This window comes from Haemorhous mexicanus, chromosome 13, assembly GCF_027477595.1.
Source record: "Haemorhous mexicanus isolate bHaeMex1 chromosome 13, bHaeMex1.pri, whole genome shotgun sequence".
NCBI lineage: Eukaryota > Metazoa > Chordata > Aves > Passeriformes > Fringillidae > Haemorhous > Haemorhous mexicanus.
Genome location: NC_082353.1, coordinates 22490097 through 22511267, shown reverse-complemented (window position 1 = coordinate 22511267; position 21171 = coordinate 22490097). Strand labels below are relative to the sequence as shown.

General features: G+C 39.7%; 1 protein-coding gene across 2 annotated transcripts in view; it reads right to left on the bottom strand.

The window, feature by feature from the left end:
• The window catches only part of IQGAP1 (IQ motif containing GTPase activating protein 1), a 53837-nt gene that overhangs the window by 16480 nt on the left and 16186 nt on the right, over positions 1-21171 (bottom strand). For both annotated transcript variants that reach the window (XM_059858887.1, XM_059858888.1), the window contains exons 5-25: positions 20694-20770; positions 19273-19340; positions 18043-18156; positions 17484-17662; positions 16735-16825; positions 16055-16218; positions 14938-15022; positions 13718-13881; positions 13188-13348; positions 12535-12659; positions 9171-9334; positions 6358-6448; positions 5212-5373; positions 4705-4847; positions 4193-4363; positions 3043-3126; positions 2877-2948; positions 2722-2791; positions 1752-1960; positions 566-721; positions 188-351 (exon numbers count right to left, since the gene is read on the bottom strand). In XM_059858887.1, the coding sequence (XP_059714870.1) occupies positions 188-351; positions 566-721; positions 1752-1960; positions 2722-2791; positions 2877-2948; positions 3043-3126; positions 4193-4363; positions 4705-4847; positions 5212-5373; positions 6358-6448; positions 9171-9334; positions 12535-12659; positions 13188-13348; positions 13718-13881; positions 14938-15022; positions 16055-16218; positions 16735-16825; positions 17484-17662; positions 18043-18156; positions 19273-19340; positions 20694-20770 (2714 nt within the window). The remainder of the gene's footprint in view (positions 1-187; positions 352-565; positions 722-1751; positions 1961-2721; positions 2792-2876; positions 2949-3042; positions 3127-4192; positions 4364-4704; positions 4848-5211; positions 5374-6357; positions 6449-9170; positions 9335-12534; positions 12660-13187; positions 13349-13717; positions 13882-14937; positions 15023-16054; positions 16219-16734; positions 16826-17483; positions 17663-18042; positions 18157-19272; positions 19341-20693; positions 20771-21171) is intronic.

Sequence of the window (21171 nt, the reverse complement as noted above, 5' to 3'; positions counted from 1 at the left end):
TCTATTAACACACTTGATTCTTCTTTGATAGACTACATTAATAGATATGAAATGGGAAAAGGAAAGTGAAGGGACAGATTAGCATTATCTGCATATAAGCACTAGACTTCATATGAAAATGTGCCTCATTTTCAGGAACTGCCAAAACTGATTCAACAGCAAGAATGTGCCGTATGCTACCACATACTTGATCTCTTCCTGCAGTGCTGTTTGGAAAAGTCGCAACAACAGGTATTCCTCTCTTTGATTGGATGCATAGTTATACAGCGTGAAGATGACAGAATCCATGAATTTTGTGGATTTGTTTTGAGGCATCTGAAAAATCAGCTTGGCCAAGTAGGTTGGGTTAGTCTACAACAACAAAAAAAATTACTTAGTGTGCATGTGCCCGCTGGTGTTGCTAAAAACTAAGGTGGCTCAAAACAGTTGCTGGCTGGACTTGATTTTAAAGGTCCTTTCCAACCTTACTGCTTCTATAACAACTACAGTGCACAAGCAAAGACTGTGCTAAGGCATATCACCTTCTATGACAAAAGGTTACCGAGCAGTGTAAGAAGTTGCTTACCTGAAGCAGGTAGAACAAATGCTGATAGGCTTCCAACTTTTCTCGTTTTTCTTTGCTCAATGCTTTCAAACCTCCCTTTTGTTTGTTCAGCATCATCATGTCAGAGAGCTGTTCCTTGTTCTTCTTGGTAAGTTTTTTGCTATGAGAAACAACATCCTGGAAAGAATGAACAGGTACAGATTTCACTCTCAGAAGTTTCAAACAAGAAATACTGGAAAACAGTTGCATCTGAGAGCTACTTCTCTTGGTGTGGAAATGCAGGGTCAAGGAATGTCTGGGGCTATTAAAGTGAAGCACTGTTTGCCATGGCAGCAGTTTCTCCAATTGGAAGTATATGTTCTGCTTTGTTGCTGACTGTGAATTTGTCTGAAACCCTAGGAGGGTTAGTCACTCCTGGTAGCAATTATGATCAGAGCTGGTAACATTCTGAAGACACTTGGAAATGTTTTCCTTTTTTAAACTGGGCTTACAGTTTACAAATACTGTTCCATATTCACCTAGCTCACTACCTCCACATACTCTGATAGCAATGGCACTTTTCACTGCAATCATCAGCCCAACTGCTGCAGCTTCCTTCTAAGATAAATTTCAATAGACCAATTGAGATTTTGCACTCAGAGAAGCCTAGTGCAATGAATTCAGGACCACATGAAAAGCTGACCAGTACTTCTGCTTGAAGAAAAGACTATGCTGTATCAGCAAGAGGCTGGGTTTTATTTTTTGGTTTTTTTTTTTTTTTTTTGGAAATTAATCACACCAGCCAAGCTTAGATAGAGGGTACTTCCTTTAACCAACGAGCAACCAAGCCACACAAGCATGTCTCCTGCCTCCAAAATCACCCCCCTAGCTGAAAGCTCGTGGCATGTGACTTGTTTAGCCCCAAAGGAGCAACAAAAAAGGGTCTCAAAGCCCTTCAATACAAAACCTGTTGCATTTGTTAGGTCAAGATAGTCCTGTTGCCTTTTTTGGCTTCAGGACTTGTTTCTTCTCCTCCTAGTTTTCTTTCTAGGGATACATACTAAATTAGTGGAATTAACTAAGAACATACTGGGAGTAAAAACTAAGTCAGGGTAAATGTTTTCCACTGGGCCGGAGCAACCAACATCTGAGGCCAGGAGCTCTCCACACTAACTACCACTGGGCTCAATTCTATGTGTAGCTGGTCTCCCAACAACACATTTCTTACCTGCAATGTAATTTTGTTTTTCACTAGCAAACCAATTTTGATGTCCATGAGATTGAGGTCATTTTCCAGTTGCTGATTGGATCGGATCAAGGTTACAACTTCTTCACGCAGTTTCATTAGCTCAAGCTCCTCCTGAAAATCTTGGTCACTTTGATCAAGCAAGTGGACAAATTTCCGAACCACAGCCATAGGTGGATTTTCAGCATTAACTAAAAACAGGCAAGAAAAGAGACAACACTAGGGGATGGCAAACAGAAGTAAATATTTGTCTTATCTATGTTTAAACAGCACAAGGAGCACTCGGAGTCAAATTAGCACCATCTTGTCTAAACAGCTTCAGACATTTTGATTCTCCTGTTTTGAGAACTGTAAGAGAGCTAAATCAAGAACAAAGTCAGTATTAGCATAGGGTAGTCCACACTGTCAGAGCTAATTGCAAAGCTACAGGTTTTTGGGTTTTTTTCCTGCTGAAAAATAAAGGCAGCCAGAATCAACTTCTCCTTCAGCCTCAAGAACTACCTACTCCCTGCACTTCCCTATCAACTTCATCCCAACTACTCCTCAAAACTGTCTTGATGTTATAGATCACACAGCCAATATCATATTGCTTGACAAGAAGCTTGACATGACCCAGCAATGTGCACTTGCAGCACAGAAAGCCAACTGCATCCCGGGCTGCATCAAAAGCAGTGTGGTCAGGATGTCAAGGCAGGTGATTCTCCTCCTCTACTCTACTCTAATGAGACCCCCACCTGGAGTACTGTGTTCAGCTCTGGGGCCCCCAACATAGGAAGAAGGATGTGGAGCTGCAGGACCAAGTCCAGAGGAGGGCTACAAAGATGATCAGGGGCTGGAGCATCTCTCCTATGGAGACAGGCAGAGAGAGTTGGGGAATCTCTTCTATGAATCTATGATCCCTCACCGACAGAGATTCGAGCCACAGCAGTTTTATCCTCTTGGCAATACTTACTGAGGGTTTTGTAGTCTTCTCGGGCTTTGTTTGCTCGAATAAAGGCTTGAATTTTTACGACATCATTTATCTAGGATTTAAGAAACAAAAAAGCACTTGACATCATTCTGGAAAGAGTACCAAAGTCAGGTACAGAATACCAGATAGCCTCTTACGTGGTTTCTGAAATACTGCAGACGATCTCTGTAACGTCTTCTGGCTTGATACATCCTGGTCATTGACTGAATCTATTGAAGGGTAACAAAAACACTCAGAAAATTTATCTACGAAGTTCACTACCTCAAAGGCCTACCAAACCAGTCAGCAGAGAACATGCACTACCTTTACTACTTGGTCCTTTTGTGCGCGTAGGTAATCCAAACGGGTTTGATATGCCTTCCTTTGCTTGTAGCCACGCCATTGAGACTGAAAACAAAACAGGCACATTCACTTTACTTTTCTAACTGAACAGAAGTAATTACAAATCTGAGCTTCTTTGTGTTCCTCAGCTTCCAAATGCCCTTTTGGCTAAATGAAACATGAAGGAGACATGCTTGTCTTATCAAGAGATACACTGTGCGAAGCATTAACTATTTTCCAAATATAATCATGAGAGACTTGAAATTGCACCATGAAGAGCCTGGGCCCTCTGAAGCAGTTAGGGGTCAAGGATACAGTGAAACAGCCAAGTTGACAGAAACTGTTCTACATGAGGATCATGTGTTAGCTGCTGCTGCTGAGAACAACGGTGTAACAGTTTAAGCCTTCCCAGCGGACCCACTGCCATCCACACTTGGGAAGAGAAGTCAGGCAAGGGGTTGGACTACACTTAAAGGGAGGCTGTGTTATTTTGATAAGCTGGGAGTGAGTGTGGAGGTTTTGTCAAATATACAGGCAGAGTATCTACTGCTGAAATAATAAAATGGTAATAGGGTGCAAAGCAACTGTTGCATGTGCACACAATTCAGCTACAACACTGCAGAAGAATTTTTTTGTGGCTGTCCTGTAAATGCACCCGATTTCATGCTGAATTATCCAACTATCTCCTTCAGGTCCCCAGTCCTGCAAATCCCTGGACAAATTTGAAGAGAAGCAAGAATACTGAAGACCATGTTGTTTCTCTTTAATTCATGATGAATCACAGCAGCAATGCATCTCATGGTACTATCACCATCAACACATTCAACACACTTCATATTTCCTTATTCCTGAAACACTGAAACATGTAAAAAAGTAACTGTTAAAGCTTCCTCATATAACTTTTTCTCTCTCCAATTCTATGTGATTACTGGATTGATTATATATGACACTTAAAAGCAAATAATATACCAACACTCACTGGAGAAGGAAATGTTTTTATATAAGTTACAATACGAGGCAAAGACAATTGTGTGCTGTAACTACGTGAATTGAACAAAAACTGTTTATAAGCTTGTGTACAGGAAACAACTGCAGAGTACAAGCTCTAAACAGAATTAAAGGGTATCACTACCTGAATGCAAGTGATTGCTGGGACTTGCTTCTTCAAAAAATTCATTCTTGAGTTGAATTCCTGGCGAACAAGATACCCTCGACAACAAGCCTGAAGTTTCATAATCAGGTTCTCATTTGCAAGCCACAACTGTTCTCGGTTGTATGCTGCAGTGACTCCAGATATGGTGCTCTGATTTAATGTAATGATAGGAAGAGAAGCCAGAAAAAGAAAATGGAAATACAAGAAAAAGGATGTTACATCAGCTTTCCACACAAGAAACTCCAAAGCTGTCTTTCAAAAAACAGTGACAACATGGTCCTGTACTCTTTTAGTGACAGGATAAATTTTTATGAAATAGGACAAGGAGCTGTGACACACAAACTGATGATGCCTAGCAAATCAAATGAGTTACTAAGCGTGTTAACATGACTATGGCATTGAAGCATTCTATCTTAGAGCTGCATTAAAGGTGGGAATGGTGAGAACGTCAACTTTTGAGAGAAGGAGCATGTGTTAATCTATTACTCTACCTGTATCTCTTCCCGTGACAGCTGAGTGTCATTTTGCACAAATTCTGCTGGTTCATCCCATCCTCCCTCTTTGGTCCGCAGGTTATGATAATAATGATAGCCTCCTCTCACCCAGTGTTTCACCCACTCGCTGCCATTGCCCCCTAAGAGCAGAAACCGCAATTAGAAATCTGAAACACTGACAAGTGTCTTACCTTTCACACATACAAATGTTACAACCAGGAAATTTACTTTACAGATTCTTCTTTCTCCAAACAAGGAAAGGAATGTTTCTGAGTCCCTAATAACCTCATATGAGAGCCACCTAAACACAACACATTGTATAAGTGGAAAACATTATACTATTAACATTCTTTTTTTTAAAAAAAAAAAACTTATTTCACAAAGCATCCACAGCTGCTATCTACACCATAGGATTTTTCCCAGGGGCTTTTTTAACTCTAGTTACAATTCCATGTACAATAATCTTGTGTTTATTTCACTAATAGTTAGCTACTTAAGGTGTACCTGCTGCCCTTTTCTTAACTTCTGACAATTCTTGCTGGTACGTCTCAGCACATTCTGGAGTGACTCCGTACAGACCAACATCAGGTGAACGCAAGGCACTCAGGGTCTGGCTAACGTCACCATGATCTACTGCTTCATTAATGGCCAGAATTCCTAAGGAGACTTGGAAAACACAAGAAAGCAAGTTAGCGCAGGGGCTCAGTAGCTCACAGCAAGCACAGAATGGCAGAACAGAGCAAGGCAACATGAACACATCCTCATAGCTGGGTTGTATGTAAGATATGTGAATTTTAAGTGTACATAAACATGAAACATAAATAAAAAACCAACCAGACAACTTGCAGTATAGAGGCCTCTTCAGTACAGAGTATCCAACCATGTGTGGAACTTCACCTGACAGCATGTAATGGTGCACCCAAAGTCCCAGTATGGTGCTGATTTACCACCAGAACTTTTCAACACACACAGTTACAGCTCTCATCTGATGTCTGTTTCAGTTAGCGCAGTTTCCTCTGGCAGAGCCAGTCACAACTCAAAAGAGGCCTTTTCAACAACCAGAGCAGTAATAATTTATTTTTTTCTGCAGACAGAAACAACAACGTCATAAAGACTGGGATGCAACAATGGGTGGACCAGTCCACCTGCAGACTGCATTAAGGAGCAAAGGTGTGTATCACTGATGTTGTAGTTCTCTCTGTATCCAAAAAAATGTGTTTGTCTGGTAATACCTGAGAGAACCAAGACAAGACAACAGTATCTCACGCAAATAAAAGGTAATGCCCACCAGAAAACACCATTTCGATAGTGCATGTGAACACTCTCACTTCTAACCAATCACCCAGAGACACGCACAATTAGTCACAAACGACAAACAATTTGAAAAAGATTTGTCCAACAAGGTAACGCAGTCTAATGGTCACACGAAAAACTGGGAAAAAATGCATATCTCCCACAAGAGAAGAAATTTAGTATTTGAAGAATCTGACATTCACTCCTCAAAAAACCACACCTGCACCAGAAGCCTATAGGCTCTTTTGGTTTCCTTTGCCACATGTACATGACATTTCTAGCCCCCAATTTTTCCTTAAATAACTGGTATTTGGCTGGAAGTGGGGATTAATTGCAATACTGTGTGATAATACTTACATCTCTGGGACTCCTCTGTGTCCTTGTTAGCCTTATGAATCCCATTCTGAATTTCATCTAGCCAAAGTACAGCTGTTTCATCCTGTGTGTCCTGAAGAGAATACAACAAGAAAAATATACAATATCAGGAGAAAAGTATCACTATTTTTGCCACGTAAGATAACCTATATTCAGAAACAGCCAATAGAGTAGCTTTCCATAATAGAGGGAAAAAGAAGTATTTCAGTCTTCCTAACTAACTCCAGCACAAGGACATAGTGTGGATTTGTGACTGGCAGAGACTACTATGGCATTACCAAACTCAACACTTTCTCTCAGACAAAAAAAATTCTCAGGAAACAGAACAAACAAGAAATTCTATCAATAAGAATCACTCTAATAAGATGAGCAAACACAAGGCCAGGGACTTATTACCAGCTAGTCCTAAAGCCATACTAGCCAAGAGTATATGATTTCCCAGGAAGCCAGTCCTTCAACAGAAGAGGACTACAGAGAGCTGCTGTTGCACATCTGTGTGCAGAAACTAATAAACCTTTGGGTAACTAACGTCACATCAGGCTGTTCATTTCGTGCCCACAAAACTTCACAAACCTGTACAAAGTAACAAAGCAAAAAGCATCGTATGTGCTGTGGATGGGTGCACACATATAGCAGTCAAAGCCATGTTTTAAATCTTTATTTTAACAGATTGCCTGTCAAGGACCAGTGATCACACAGTATCCCGTATTTTGGCTGGGAAATCCAGCCTAATGAGCTGATGTTACATGCAGAAATTTGAGAGGAGGAAAGGGACGAGTGTTTTGCAAGTCCCAAAATATACATAGAGAACAATGACCCAGCAGTTGCCAAGTATAAGTTTCTCTCCACCCACTGGTGCTTCCTGCAGGTAACTACCAAAAAAAATGCTAAAGTGCAACTACCATCCCTCTGACAACTTTTCTCATACAAACAGAACACAGGAAACCTTTAGTTCTGGAAGGGAATAATAATCACAGTGCACAAAAGAACCACTATGTACAACATTCAAGAGCTTTAAGGCCAGACTTAAAATTAACATTTCCTTATGTGCTTTCCACATTTTAACCACTGTTTTGGCAGATCTGAAACTAACTGGCTAAATGATACTTCATTCAAGAGCTTAACATGACCTTCACAGGCAGACTTCATCTGAAAGCCAGACAGTCCCACAAGAGTACCAGCAACAGCAAAATTCCTGTCCAGGATGTGGGGGAGAATAATCACTGTAACTCTACTGTACTATCTATCCACAGAAGTCAACCTGAAGACTACCAAAACCATACTGTGCTTCTCTACAGTTTTACTGCTGCAAGGCTTTCTGCAAGATACACACAGTGTAACATACTATGGAGTCTACTGTTTTTTTCTCTCTCACCTCATCACATCAGAAACATGCATGATACAGCACTCCCCAATAAAGTAAGCAACTGAACAACATCTTGAGGTGAACAATAATCCTTCTCAGCCCCAAGGTACAGAAATTGCTAGTTCATAACAGTTGATTTCAGATTGTGCTTATTTTCCCCACACTGTTACTGTATAATATGATCTTTCCATTTCTGGAATTATTCCCATGCTGCTGGGAGAAGCCCTTTATTTATCTTATGCCTAAATAAGGTAATTTCATACCAACCCAGAAGTTACCGGCACAATCTGGCACAAGTTTAAGTACAGGATAAAAAGATTTCATTGTTTCATTCTGACTCAGCGAGAGGAAATGCTTCAGCACAAAATGGATCCTGAGGAACATTAACCCTGTCAAGACCCTTGGGAAAGCTGCTTAATGATTTTCATCAGAATTGCATACAGTTTTCAGCTATTGTCATCACACTGGTTTACCTTTAGTCAAAAACAAAATGTTCAACACAATCTAGACCTTAGCCTCTATACAAAATTGTGCACTGCTACTTGAGCAATGAGCTCCACAGCAGAAAAAAGAAAGTAAAACACTCTTAAGCCACTGAAAGCAGACATCTGCTACTTCCCTGAAAATAGATATGGGAAAAAAAAATCAGTGTCCGCTCCCTACTACCCAAAAATCACTTGCGTACACACACGTGCACTAGTCATCCTTTCTTATACCTTGATGAAAGGTATAAGATGAAACTTGCTCTTCCTCTCTTCATCTTCACCTTTCAATTACTGAAAACTGCAACTATGTACATGTAGATAGAAGTCCTTGGCTAATGACAACTTCTGCTCAAAAAAGTCATAAGCTATAGAAGGGTCATCAGGTAAACAACAGCATATATATTTTGCTGGTAGCATGTATGTTGTTTCACATCTTTTTTCTAATTTATCACTTTACAGATTTTTCCGCTTCCTTTTTTTTTTTGCCATATATATAACTCTACCTAAGAGTACATTTAACCTTTTTTTTTTTCCATATATATAACTATACCTAAGAGTACATTTAACACAGAACATTAGAATAAAATACTTAAGCTTGCAGAAAACTTGCAAGCAGAAGTTCCGTACTCCTGGAATGAACATGGCCTCCTCACAAAAACAGATAATGAATATTACTTTTTCACAAAAAAGATACGTATCTCACCTGGGACCCGAGTTTAGCTATAGCAAGCCACCATGTGCACTTAATATCCTTATACCCATCTCCACAGTTCATGGAATCACACTGCTGGCTGAAATCTCTTTCTGATTGGTTAAGATCAGTTGAAGGTATGCAGAATGCCCACCTCTTCATTGCCAATTTTGATTCCCGACTTTCAAGACCAGTAACATTACAGTAACATTAATGCAAAGGTCTTTCAAGAGGTGCATTTAACTGCACTCACCTGGGCTTTCTCTCTCTTGGCTCGAAGTAGTGTATCTTGGTAATGCTGTGCTACCTTTGGGGCTACACCCTCCAGTTTTGCTGCAGGAGTCTGTAAGGCTTGAAGAGTCTTCTTGGCGTCCCCTTCATCCAGAGCTTCATTAATAAGACCAATTGCCAAAATCCCTAGGGAGGAATGCAAAGGGGGAGGAGAAAGACAAAGTTCCATTCTTGGTTAACAATAATCACAAGCATTGGTTCAGAAGAAAAGTGAGGTTAGTCCTTCCTTAATCAAGTAACAGCTCAGAACCACAATATTTTTAACAGAAAACATTATTTGCTAGCAAAGAAACCAAAGCTATTTCTCCCCCGAAAGTAGTCATAATTCTTGAGCGCTGCAATAAAAAAAAAGTTTCAAAGGAAAAAAAAAAAAACCACCAAAAAAAAAAAAAACCACCTCAGGGAGACCACATGCAGGGACAAAACTGAATTCTCAGACACCCAGCTCAGAGCTTCTAGAAAGCCCAAATGGCCAGAGTTCACAATATTCCAAGCTTCTGGCTTCTCTAGAGAGAAACCTTCACATGAAACTAAGGCCCTGCATGGAATACCATTTAAAAATACAGTAACCTTGTATTTTAGAAAACTCTTTTATTAAGGACATATGTAGTATCAGCTGTATTATCAGAGAAGTGGATGCTATTCAAGTACAGTAAAATTTACTGTTGGGCAAAATAAAGACCTTACAAATTAGCTAAGTGCAAACAGAATCTATATCTATAGCAACTCTTCCTGAAAATCATGAAAAAACTCAGGTTAAGATGAATCCCAGAGTTCATCCAATTCAAATCTCTACTTAAAGAGGGATCCAACCATGGTTAGGTTCAGAGCAGAACAAAGAAGTCTTTTAGATAAAAGAAAGGATATTAGTGTGGGAATCTCCAATTCTACTTGTTGTATTCAAAGATTGTGACTCTTCAACACAAGACTCACAAAACAAAAGTTCATACAAAAAGTAGAACATCTTGGGGAAGAGATTACATTTGGATGGTGTAGAGATCAGGGAAAAATATATGCTGAGAACATTGCAAGAACTGCATCACTAAAACGATGGCATGGTTTCTATCAAAAAACCAGATACGATAACTTAAGAAAGCACACAGAAAAAAAAATACACACATACACACACACACACAAATATATATATATATATATATATATATATATACACACAACCACAAAGCTTGAGGACCTTCTCTGACTAATTTAAGTTATTCATAGAGAGAAGATAAATGTATCTTTGCGTAAGGGCATATACAAAGCAGACCAAAGAATTAGGAAATTCCCCAGGAGAACAATTTATGTCATTACAGGACTTTCTGCAACTTTTCTTACAGGACAAGGAGTTAAAAGAAACAGGATGTTGGGACTACACAGACTTTTAGAATTCCACTGTAACCTCTTACACAGAAAAGGTACTATAAAACTAGCACCGGTGTGTGCAACCCCAGCCTGGTGCCCTGTTCGTGTGCTTTTAACAAATCTACTTATGTGATCCAAATAGGAAACACAGTGTCTATTTGGAGATGCAGAAAACAAGTTAACCAAGATAGCAAGCTTTTAATTTAAAAGGTAACCCTCTCTCCAGTATAACCTTTGCAAGGCCAAACACAAGCACACAACAAGGAGTGGCAGAAGACACCGGCTTGTCTCAGTGTACAACATAAACTTTATCATCACCTCCACACTTGTGACAAATCTCTCCCACTTTACGATGCAAAGCTCCAAGCCTTGCTGAGATATTAAATATTATAAAATTATAAATATTACAAATATGGCTTCAAAGTTAGTGTCAAACACAGGAGGTTTTCAGTATTGGTCATAAACAAAAATTAAGAACCCTAAATGAAAACAAGAAAAAAACCCCAAAATTAAACCATACAAAACAGAACATCACAAGGGTCTACTGAAGAGTAAGTTTGTTTAACTGTACTATTTTCAAGGACTCCTCTATCTCCACTCTGGATTTTACGTCCACTAATACTGCCTTAGCGCAAGAAGAATTACTCCAGTTTTCTTTTCTGACAAAGTTTTCATAATTACACTCAGACCCAGTCATTTATCACTGCTAAAAGACTGTTATTAACATAAATACTACTGAGAAATAGAAAATAAAAAACTTGAAGGGCTAGAAGCATAGAAATTATCTTAACACTCATGCACCATTTTCAGCTTGCAGCATTAACTTTTTTCCTTCATGAGGATATAATTTTCAGTACTTACACTTGCTGCATCGAGTGGTTTGGGTTGGAAGGGACATTAAAGATCACCTAGCTCCAAGCCCCCCTGCCATGGGCAAGGCACACCTTCCACTAGGCCAAGAGGACTATAGACAAGGCTGCTCCAAGCCCCGCTGAACCTCGCGCTGTATATGTATGTATATACTACACCTCTTCCTTTCTCTTCCATATAGGACTACTGACCAAATGTCTGTAAGTGAGTGCAATGCATTAGTGGTGATTCCTCGAGCACACCTTTTATATGAATGCAAAGAAACAGGGTTCCCTGCTCCAGGTCAATAAGCCTTGTAGGGAAACACTGAGCAGGGCGATTGCAGGGCGTAAGACACATAGTACAGTTGAAGGATTAACTTCAGAAGCATGGTCACCACGAGAGCTCAAATATCAGTGTCCCCACACCCATGGAGCTGGAGTATCACCAGTGATCTGGGTTAGACACTTTCAACTTCAGAGAGTTCTTGCACATCTTCTGATTACGGAGCTAAATTACTGGCAACTAAACCAGCGAATGAAATACTGGGAAGGTAAAAATACCAATGCAGATTAAAAAAGGAATAAAAGGAAGAAAAGGAAAACCTGAACAGGGAAAAAGTAGCCATCAAATAAAAGGATAAGACTTCAAGAAAAATATCTTCTACTGAACACAGCAAATTAGGAAGAAGGATGGAGCACTCCAAGACAAGGCTACAACTAATTGAGAGATTTTGGTAATGCTAGCTTAAATTTGGGTGATTGAAGCAAAATGACTAGCAATTCTAGACTAATCCTAGACGCTGACACCAGACAAGGCATTTCCAATCCAAAAAGGGTTGAAATCTACACTGGAAATATTAATAAACAGCTTTGAGATACTGACATCAATACCACAAACACAACAGACTGCCTGATCTCTCCATCAACAGAAAGTCCCGCAATCAAGACTTTCATATTACAGAACATGAAGTCTTGTTCACAACTAAGATCTTCCCAGATATCGAATGTATAACACAACTACAAGTCAATCAATAACCTTTTGGATTGACATCTAATTTTAGCACTCCTTATAAGCTACAATCAGTCTACCATGAATTGAACAGAAAAACTTACTTTCATGTTCTTCATGCACAACTTTATTCACATGATCAACACATGACTGGATATCATTCCATGTGATAAATTCATTTCCTTCTGCACTTCTTTCAGCTTTCAGCTTCGCCAGATCATCAATGTATCTGTCAGAAAACAAAACCCAAATCCAGTAAACATGACATTGCAACAAGCTGCTCAGGGAGCACACAACCCAGCACTGAGAACTGCCCACTAAGCAGGAGACATAACATGAGGGTTGAAACTGAAAGTGGGGAGAAAGAGAAATGGTTGTGTGTGTGAAGGATATCAGCACAAATGTGAAATAGGTTCAAACAGCCAAAATTGCCAAACAGAAAAAAGCACTGAAACGCTGAGTAACAGTCCAGGGCAAAGAAAATGGGTGAGCTGGGATAAGTACTAACGACAACCTAATGGTATTACAGCATGATTTTAATGTGAAATCCATGAGAAAGCACTGAAAGACAGCACAGGAATCAGACCAGTAAGAAACAGTAAACGCAAAAACAAGACGCAAGAGACGGCAGAGATTAAATCCATACTGTAACAAATAATGTAGAAATAATGCAAATTTAAGAGAAGGAACAGAAAAATCATGAAGCCACAGAACAGATGCACCATCAAGGACAACTACAATTCCTTGAATCACTCACCTCTGTGAGTTCTCATCCTCAATGTTTGTAAGGCCTGTGACAGGACTGCTCAGTTGTTTCCACACTGTGTTCATATCCCCTGAATCCAAAGCCCTGTTAATCAGGGCCACAGAAGACAGCATCTCTACAGCAACAGATAGTTCTGGATGAGTGAGGTGACCCTGCATACAAAGAGGACAACAAATTAATTCTATTCACTCTATACAAACTATTGCTGCACACAGAAAACAATGGAGTAGCTGTCAGAACAGACATGTAACAAGGCAAAGAGACATCCTTTAAGACAACAAAGTAGAAAGGTGAGTATCATAAACAAAGCTAGATCACTAACTAAGAGACTGAGGTAAAGTCTTACAAGGCCGATCAGATCAAGATTAAAGGATTAAACCACATCAGAACAGACTGAACACCAAAGAAGTTCTGTGAAGACTCAAGACAGGTTTGTTCCAGAGAACGCATTTAGGAAAACAGCAAGGTAGACCCAATGACCCATGCCAACTTTCAGAAATAACAGGGAAGGTGATACTTACTTCAGGGCTCTGTTGCTGTAAGGTGGCCAGCTCCCTTTGGTAAAGATCTGCAGCAAATGTATAAACCTCTGGTAACTGGGCCTCTGGATTCATCATTTCTGCCACAGTCTTCTGAGCATCACCCATTCGAATTGCTGAATTAATTTTGGCTACTGCTGCCAGTTCTAGAAATTAAAAGAGCATAAAAAATGAGGAAGGCAGACAGCTGAGACTCCCATAATAACAGCACTTTCATTTTACTCAAATACTTAACTAGAGAAAGAATAATACCCAAACTGCAGGGAAAGAGTCAAACTCTCAGATCCATACACCCCCTACACTGGTTAGCTAGTCTTCCATTACTGAAGACCATTAAAACACACAATGTTCATATTTAATACTAGTTCACCTTTTTGTCTGGTTATCAAGGGACTGTTTTACCATTTCAGTATTCTGATAGTAAGAAGCCTCATTGCAAATTTTTGGATACGGGAATCATCCCGATTTTCTCTTCCTTTCTACCTCTATCCTGCTCAAGGCACTCCGTAGTGGGTACATGCTGGCTAACTTAAAACACTGCAAGAAGGTAAACAAATGTGGACTTCCATGCCTAACAAATAAGGTACTTCGAAGGTAGCTGCCTACTTAATTCAGCATTTTCCTACTTAATTCACTATTTTCCTCGTGTATTCTAAATCCTCTCTCCTCCAATCTCTGTTACTCTCCTTTCTACCTATCACAAAGTAAATTGCTCCTGGACAGTAAGAGAGCTCTGTGTGGTCTCAGAAGCATCTATCAAAAAACAATCAAATGATCTACATTTTATTTGCTATCTGATATTCAGAAACAGTAATGGTTCTGTAGGTCAGTGTGAATGATCAGCAGACAAACCTATCTTTCACATCTCTTGGAGCAATAGAGATTTTCTTCACAGATCCACAGCACAGAAATTCATAAAAGTATTCTATAAAAAGAGATTATTTAAGATGGATCCAAAAATTCCACGTTTCTTAATTCAAATTAATATTTTAATGCTGTTATCTCCAGCCACGTTGTAAGAGCCGGATAAAAGACACTGCAAATAATTAGGGCAACCAACTCTATTTCATGTTCTTAGCAGCAGTAAAGTACTTAAAGAACATTCACAATGACCATTCATAATAGACCCAAATACTGTGCTGCCTCATTTTCTTGATCACATCCACAGTGACTTTGCTACAATAATTTCTGCTAATCCTTACTTTGCTGATACTGCTGTGCTGCCCTGTTAGCAGCATCCACTCCCAACTGCAACTCCTCCTTCTGCAGAGGACCTGTAAGGTCAGCCTAAAGAAAAAACAGAAACTGCAAGGGTGAAACAATGCCAAGTTAATTTCAATTACCTCAATAAAAATACTTGAACTTAAACCAGAAAGAATATACATAAGGAAATCAGAAATTACTCACCATATTCTCAGTTCAGGTGCTGAAAGACTGTATGTGTACAACCTGATCTTTCTTATATCAGAACTGCAGTCCCATGGACATAGCAATAAAAGGTAAAATTCTTTCCAACGTGGTAACATATTTAGGACAAAAGGCACAACTCTGAGGGAAAAGGCTCCCTGTACATGAGCTGCGTGCTGGAGTGAGACTAGCAATTGTGCAGTTTGGCATGAAACAATACATTAAGTAATGCTGTGTTTTACCTCTGAGCAACTATAGAGTTAGCAGAACATCAAAATGGACAACATTCAGCTTTGGCTTATACATACACACTTCTTGGACTATTATGATACTACACAAATACAAACAGAAAAGAAGACTGAGTAACTAGGGGGTTAGGAGGACTTTAATAACTTGGGTAGCATCACAGAATCACTGAGGCTGAAAAAGACCCTTAGGATCATTGAGTCCAACCATACACCTAATACTGCCAAATCCACCACTAAACCATGGCCCTAAGCACCATGCCTTTAAGTGGCCTATGATAGTATTCTCCACAGTGAAAGTAGTTCAGGCTTATCTGATAGGTGTTTATAAAACACACATATTCACATTATTTGGGCACTGACAACAGCAAAGTGAGGGAGGACACACCTTAATTTTAATAGTTCTATACACACACAAGTTGGCAGTTTAAGGTTTGGTCTATTATATGTACACCTACATACAAACATTATACTAGCCTTTCACATGCAGAGATAAAGCCTAAATAACAGGCTTACTCAATGCTTCCATCTCTTAACACTGACTTTTTCTAGACAACGCTAAACCGTAATGCAGGTATATACCGAGTGATTAGTACACAGTTGCATGGTGAAAGGCAGGAACAGGGGAAAAGCCCCACAAATCAGGGTAATCTACACTTTTCCATACCTCCTGTTTCTGCTGTCTATCACTCAAGAACTGCTTGAAATACCAGTCGCAATTTTCTCGTAGCAATCCTCGAAGTCCCAGGGCTGGTGTTGCCAAAGCCTCATAAAGTGCTAATGCATCTCCTCGTTCCAAAGCCAGGTCAATCTTTGATATGGCTGCATGTGCTAGCAACAATAAAACAGAGTCTTGAGCAAGTGCCATGGTTTACACAACCTACCGCTCAGAAAGAAATACTCTTAGACCTGACAGACAGCAAGTTAGGTATGTAATCCAAAAAGAACACTTCCAGAATCAATTATGAAGTCAATTATGAATTAATAGCCTGAAAACAGGCTAATGGTTGGAAATGGCATGCACTATTCAGGATGAAGAATTGAAGGGCCCAGCAACATGGACAATCCATTTCCAAAAGGAAGGGTAACAGAAGTCGTAGTACTAAGAATTAATAGAATTAAGCTTACAACTATGTACTAATAATGACTAAAAAAACAAAACAAGACCAAAACCAACTAACAACAACAAAACCACACAACTGAAAAAAACCAAAACAGCCCACCACTAAAACAACCCACAAAAACAGGGGAGCTGCCTTGAAATTTTGTCAGCATTACAGAAAACGAGGAGCACAGGTATCATTTTGAAGTATTCTTTTAAGACTACTAGTATAACATTACACTTACTGTTCACTTTATTGATGTTTCCCTGAATCTCAGCTTGAGTCAGAAGTTCTTCATACACATCTCTCTCTCTATCTGAACTTTCTGAGGCAATCTGAGGATGAAATAAAAACTAATCAGGGTTTCTACAGCTTCCTTCTCCCTTACAGACCTTCTAACTGAAAAGGTCAGGAAGGGTAAATGTTGACCTGTATAGACCTGTGATAGGCCATGCATACGCTACCTCTACACATGCAAAAAGAAGCCCTAGACATAAATACATTTGGAGTAACTATAGTCAAACTCTGATACAGACAGCTTAGAAACATCTTATTTCAATCTAATGGCTCTACTGAACACACAGTAGAGGTCCGGAACATAGCAAGCAGTACACAGAGTTAGGCATGTGTTATACAGTGCTCTAAAGCAACATGGACCACTTCCAGCATCAGTCAGTTTTCCTCATCATTTCATTGTTAGAAAAACATATCTGTGAAAACAGAAGGATGCATTCCCAACATAAAAACGCTGACAGGAATTCTGTATCTATGTGGCCCATATTTCAGACAGCTAAACAGACTAACACAGTTAACTATTGCCTGTTTTCTGCAAGAAGATAGGTTACTGGGGAACATAACATAATGCCAGAAGGAGTAAATCCACCTAAGACAACACATACTTGACCTTAACACACATTCAGCGAATTCCCTACAGTTTACACTGCAATATAACATAGCAATGCATGCAAAAGGTTTAAAGAAGAACTGAGCTACCCTCTTTCTAGCATTCTCCATCTTGTCTTGCTTTGCTCTGTAGAGTGTGGCTTGGTAAGTGGATTCCAGTTGATCATCCAGATTTATTAGCATAGCATTAGGGTTCTTCATTGCTGTAAGAGTGTCAGCTGGAACCTGACGGTCAATTGCTTCATTAATGGCAATGACAGCAGCATGCACTGAAAAACAAGCCACAGTCTGCCAGTTAGTCCCAAACAAAACAGCACTGTTAAAAATCAAGAAACCCAGAATCCCTTATTTGAAAAGAGCAGAAAAATCATCTGAAAATTACCTAGAAAGCAAAAGAATTATCAAAGTATCTCTCACTTCATCATGGCTTCATGTTGTTCAAAAAAATAGCAGCCTACTTTCTAGTTACAATATTTTATCATGCTCCAGAAAAAAGAAAAATACACAAGGGAAAGAATAAAAACATCTTCCCAGTTTTTGAAAAGGCCTATCAGAAAGACTGTACTAGGTTTAAAACCTGCAGCATTAAAACCAACACTTAACTGATCTGCTGATTTGAATAAGCAAACAAAATGCCATTTTTTCTTACATGCAGCTTCATCCACAGAAAGTTCATTTGCAAGAATTCCTCCAATCTTGCTGAAGGCAGGCATCTGAATACCATATTTCTCCAGTTCAAGCCTCATATTACTGATTTCCTCCTCTGAAACATATGTTAAAATAGTGTTACATGGCATTATCATTAACAATCCATTAGCACTGTTGTACAAACTGCTGTTAAAAAAAAAATTAGGACAGCTACAATAGATGACAATTATTATTTAAATAATACTTTGAATGTAACTCAGTAAGTGAAACAAAATAAATGAAAATGCTAAGACATTTTGCACACTTTCCTAAAATCCACATTTCTCCCAGAAACTCATACAAGAGTATTCTATAGTTTTTCTTATTAGAAAACAATGCAAGAACTCTCATGAGGAGCTGGAAACTGACTGCATTCTGAGGTACCTCAACTGTGGTTGCCAACAGGTCAGGAAAACGCACAGGCAGTAGTTTAAGACTTTCTTTTCCCCACAAACAGGCTACACTGAGAGAAGCGAATGCAGCGTGTCAACACGTGCAGTTGCTAAATATCATACAACTCTAAAAGACAGTAAAGAGTTCAGCATTTTATAAGTATAATCAACGACCAATCTGCAGGGAAATAAAGTTTATACGCCTTTTAAACCAGATGCGTGCCCTCGGACAAGAGCCTCACTAATGCAGAACAGAGATTTTGACACTTTCACAAAATTAAGGAGGTAAAACTTTGAGGAGGTATGTGGACAGACAACTTTGCGCTGGCATCTCCTGCAGCAGATCAGCTGTCAAACACTTCTTCAGCTGATGGCACCTCTAAACTGTCACAGGAGGTCAGAACCATGTACTAAGTTCCAAACGGAAAACTCTCCCAAGGAGATGGATGCAAGGCTTCCAAAGTGATAACGTATTTAAGACAAAAGGCACAACATCAAGCATCTTACACACAAGCATCTTACAACAGTGACAAAAGAGTTAATACATTGTTATTTGTGAAATAAATTATTACAGTACAATAAAGGAACTGATGACTGTCTAACTTCCTGTCTCAGAAGCTGGCAAATGAAGCCCTTTTTCTTAAATTACTAAAACTCCTCACAGCCATTAATTTATAATTTTATTTACATTAAGGATATCAACAGCAACAATCCTTTAACTGACCTAAACAAGTGTTCAGTAACTGATCTAGAAGGGTATGAGATGAAGGCAGCATACATAAGTGCTGTTTTTTTTTTACCTGTGAAGTCTACCTTGCCATACAAATCCTGAATTTGAGGGGCAAGACCCAGTTTAAAAAGGTACAGGCTAGAAAAGAAAAGAATCAAAAAATTAGAACTAGTAATTTTTCCTTGTGGTACTGGCAACAACACAGTTTTAGGAAATACAGATTCAAGGAGAGGTAAGCCAATATAATAGCTGATAATCACCAAGAGAGTGAGCCGACTCCTCTCTTCCCCCCCTTAGCAGAACATAACTGGCCCACCACTATGAAGTCTTCACAGAATAACAGAATGGTTGAGGCCAGAAGGGCACTCAAGTTTGTCTTGTTCAAGCTCCCTTTTCAAATCAGGTCACGTAAGATCAAGTTCCCCCAGGATCACTTCAGATGGCTTTTGAGGATCAAAACAGTGGAGACCCCACATTTCAGAGCAACCTGTGCCACTCTTTGGTCAATCTCACAGATAAACGAAGCATGTTAAGAAGGACTCTCCTGTGGTTCAGATTATGCCATTTGCCTCTTATCACATCATGGGACACCACTGAGAAGAGTCTGGCTTCACATCTCCTTTGCATCCTCCCTTCAGATAGCTGCACACATTGTTGAGATTCCCATGACACTATATGTTATGTAAGCCGAATAGTCCCAACTGTCTCAGCCTGTCCTGACAGGAGAGATACTCTAGTCCATTAAGCATCTTAGTGACCTTTCCTTCAACTCTCTCCAGCTTGCTTGTGTCTCTCTAATGCTGGAGAGCCCAGAACTGGACACAGGACTGCAGGTGTGGCATCTCTAATAGCGAAGTATTCGCTAGGCTGATTTGGCACACTAAAATGGGGTTATTGTATGAGATGAGAAATGGAATGGCTATAAAGGAGGGATGAACCCATACAGCTGCAGAAACATGGGTCTGGGAAAAGAAAACCAACTCCTACTTTTTGCCTGCCATGCTAGCTCAACACAGATCACAGAAAGGCTTGGGTTGGAAGGGACCTTAAAGATCATCGACTTTCAACTCACCCCGTAGCCACAGGCAGGGACACCTTCCACTATCCCAAGTTGCTCCAAGCCCCGTCCAACCTGGCCTAGAACACTTCCAGGGATGGGACAGCCAAAGCTTCTCAGGGTAATCTGTGCCAGTGCCTTACTATCTTTTTGGTTAAAGAATGTCTAGCTCTGCCTCAGACAGCAGAGAGGGTGGGAACCAGAATGAAAACGTAGTAATCTCAACATACTTGACTGGCTCTTTTCCTTCAGAATCTGATTCAGCCACTGCCCAAGGCAAAATATTGGCTCAACGGATCTTCGCTGACCTGATGAGATTGTTCTGCTAGAAGATTTGCCCCCATCCAGCCTTCAGTTTAGCTCTCTCTCCTGTCACCTTTCAGCTTTGCCGAAAGATTTCAGAAGCGATCAGATTTCTGCCTAGTATTCCTCACCTGAGTGCATGAATACAATAGATACAGCGTGGCATGTTCTTGCGATCATAGATATCTGTTGTTTCTGGGTAGAATATCTAAAGAGAAAACAAAGGCAGCAGTCTGAACTATATTCACTCTATACAGCCAAATCACGTCAGCTCAATTCTTCCACATTACACTAGAGAAACAGCTCATGGAACACAACTCTTCAAGCTTCTCTGCCCTGAACCAATGTTCCTCCTAATGGAGTGTCAATGCTTCCTTTTGTTTCCAATACCCAAATCAGAGCTCCCCTTTTCCTGCCAAGTTCTACATATGTGAATGGGCAGAACCTTTCTTTTGTGTGTACACCAAGATACTGACTGGGTCATGAGGTATTACCAAGGACTTAGGTGAAAGCCAAAGGATGAAAAAAAAAAAAGACTTACAGGAGAAGAGAGAAAACAGAATTTTGTTTGGATTAAATGTGGTCGAGAAACAAGAGGAGAGACAGTTT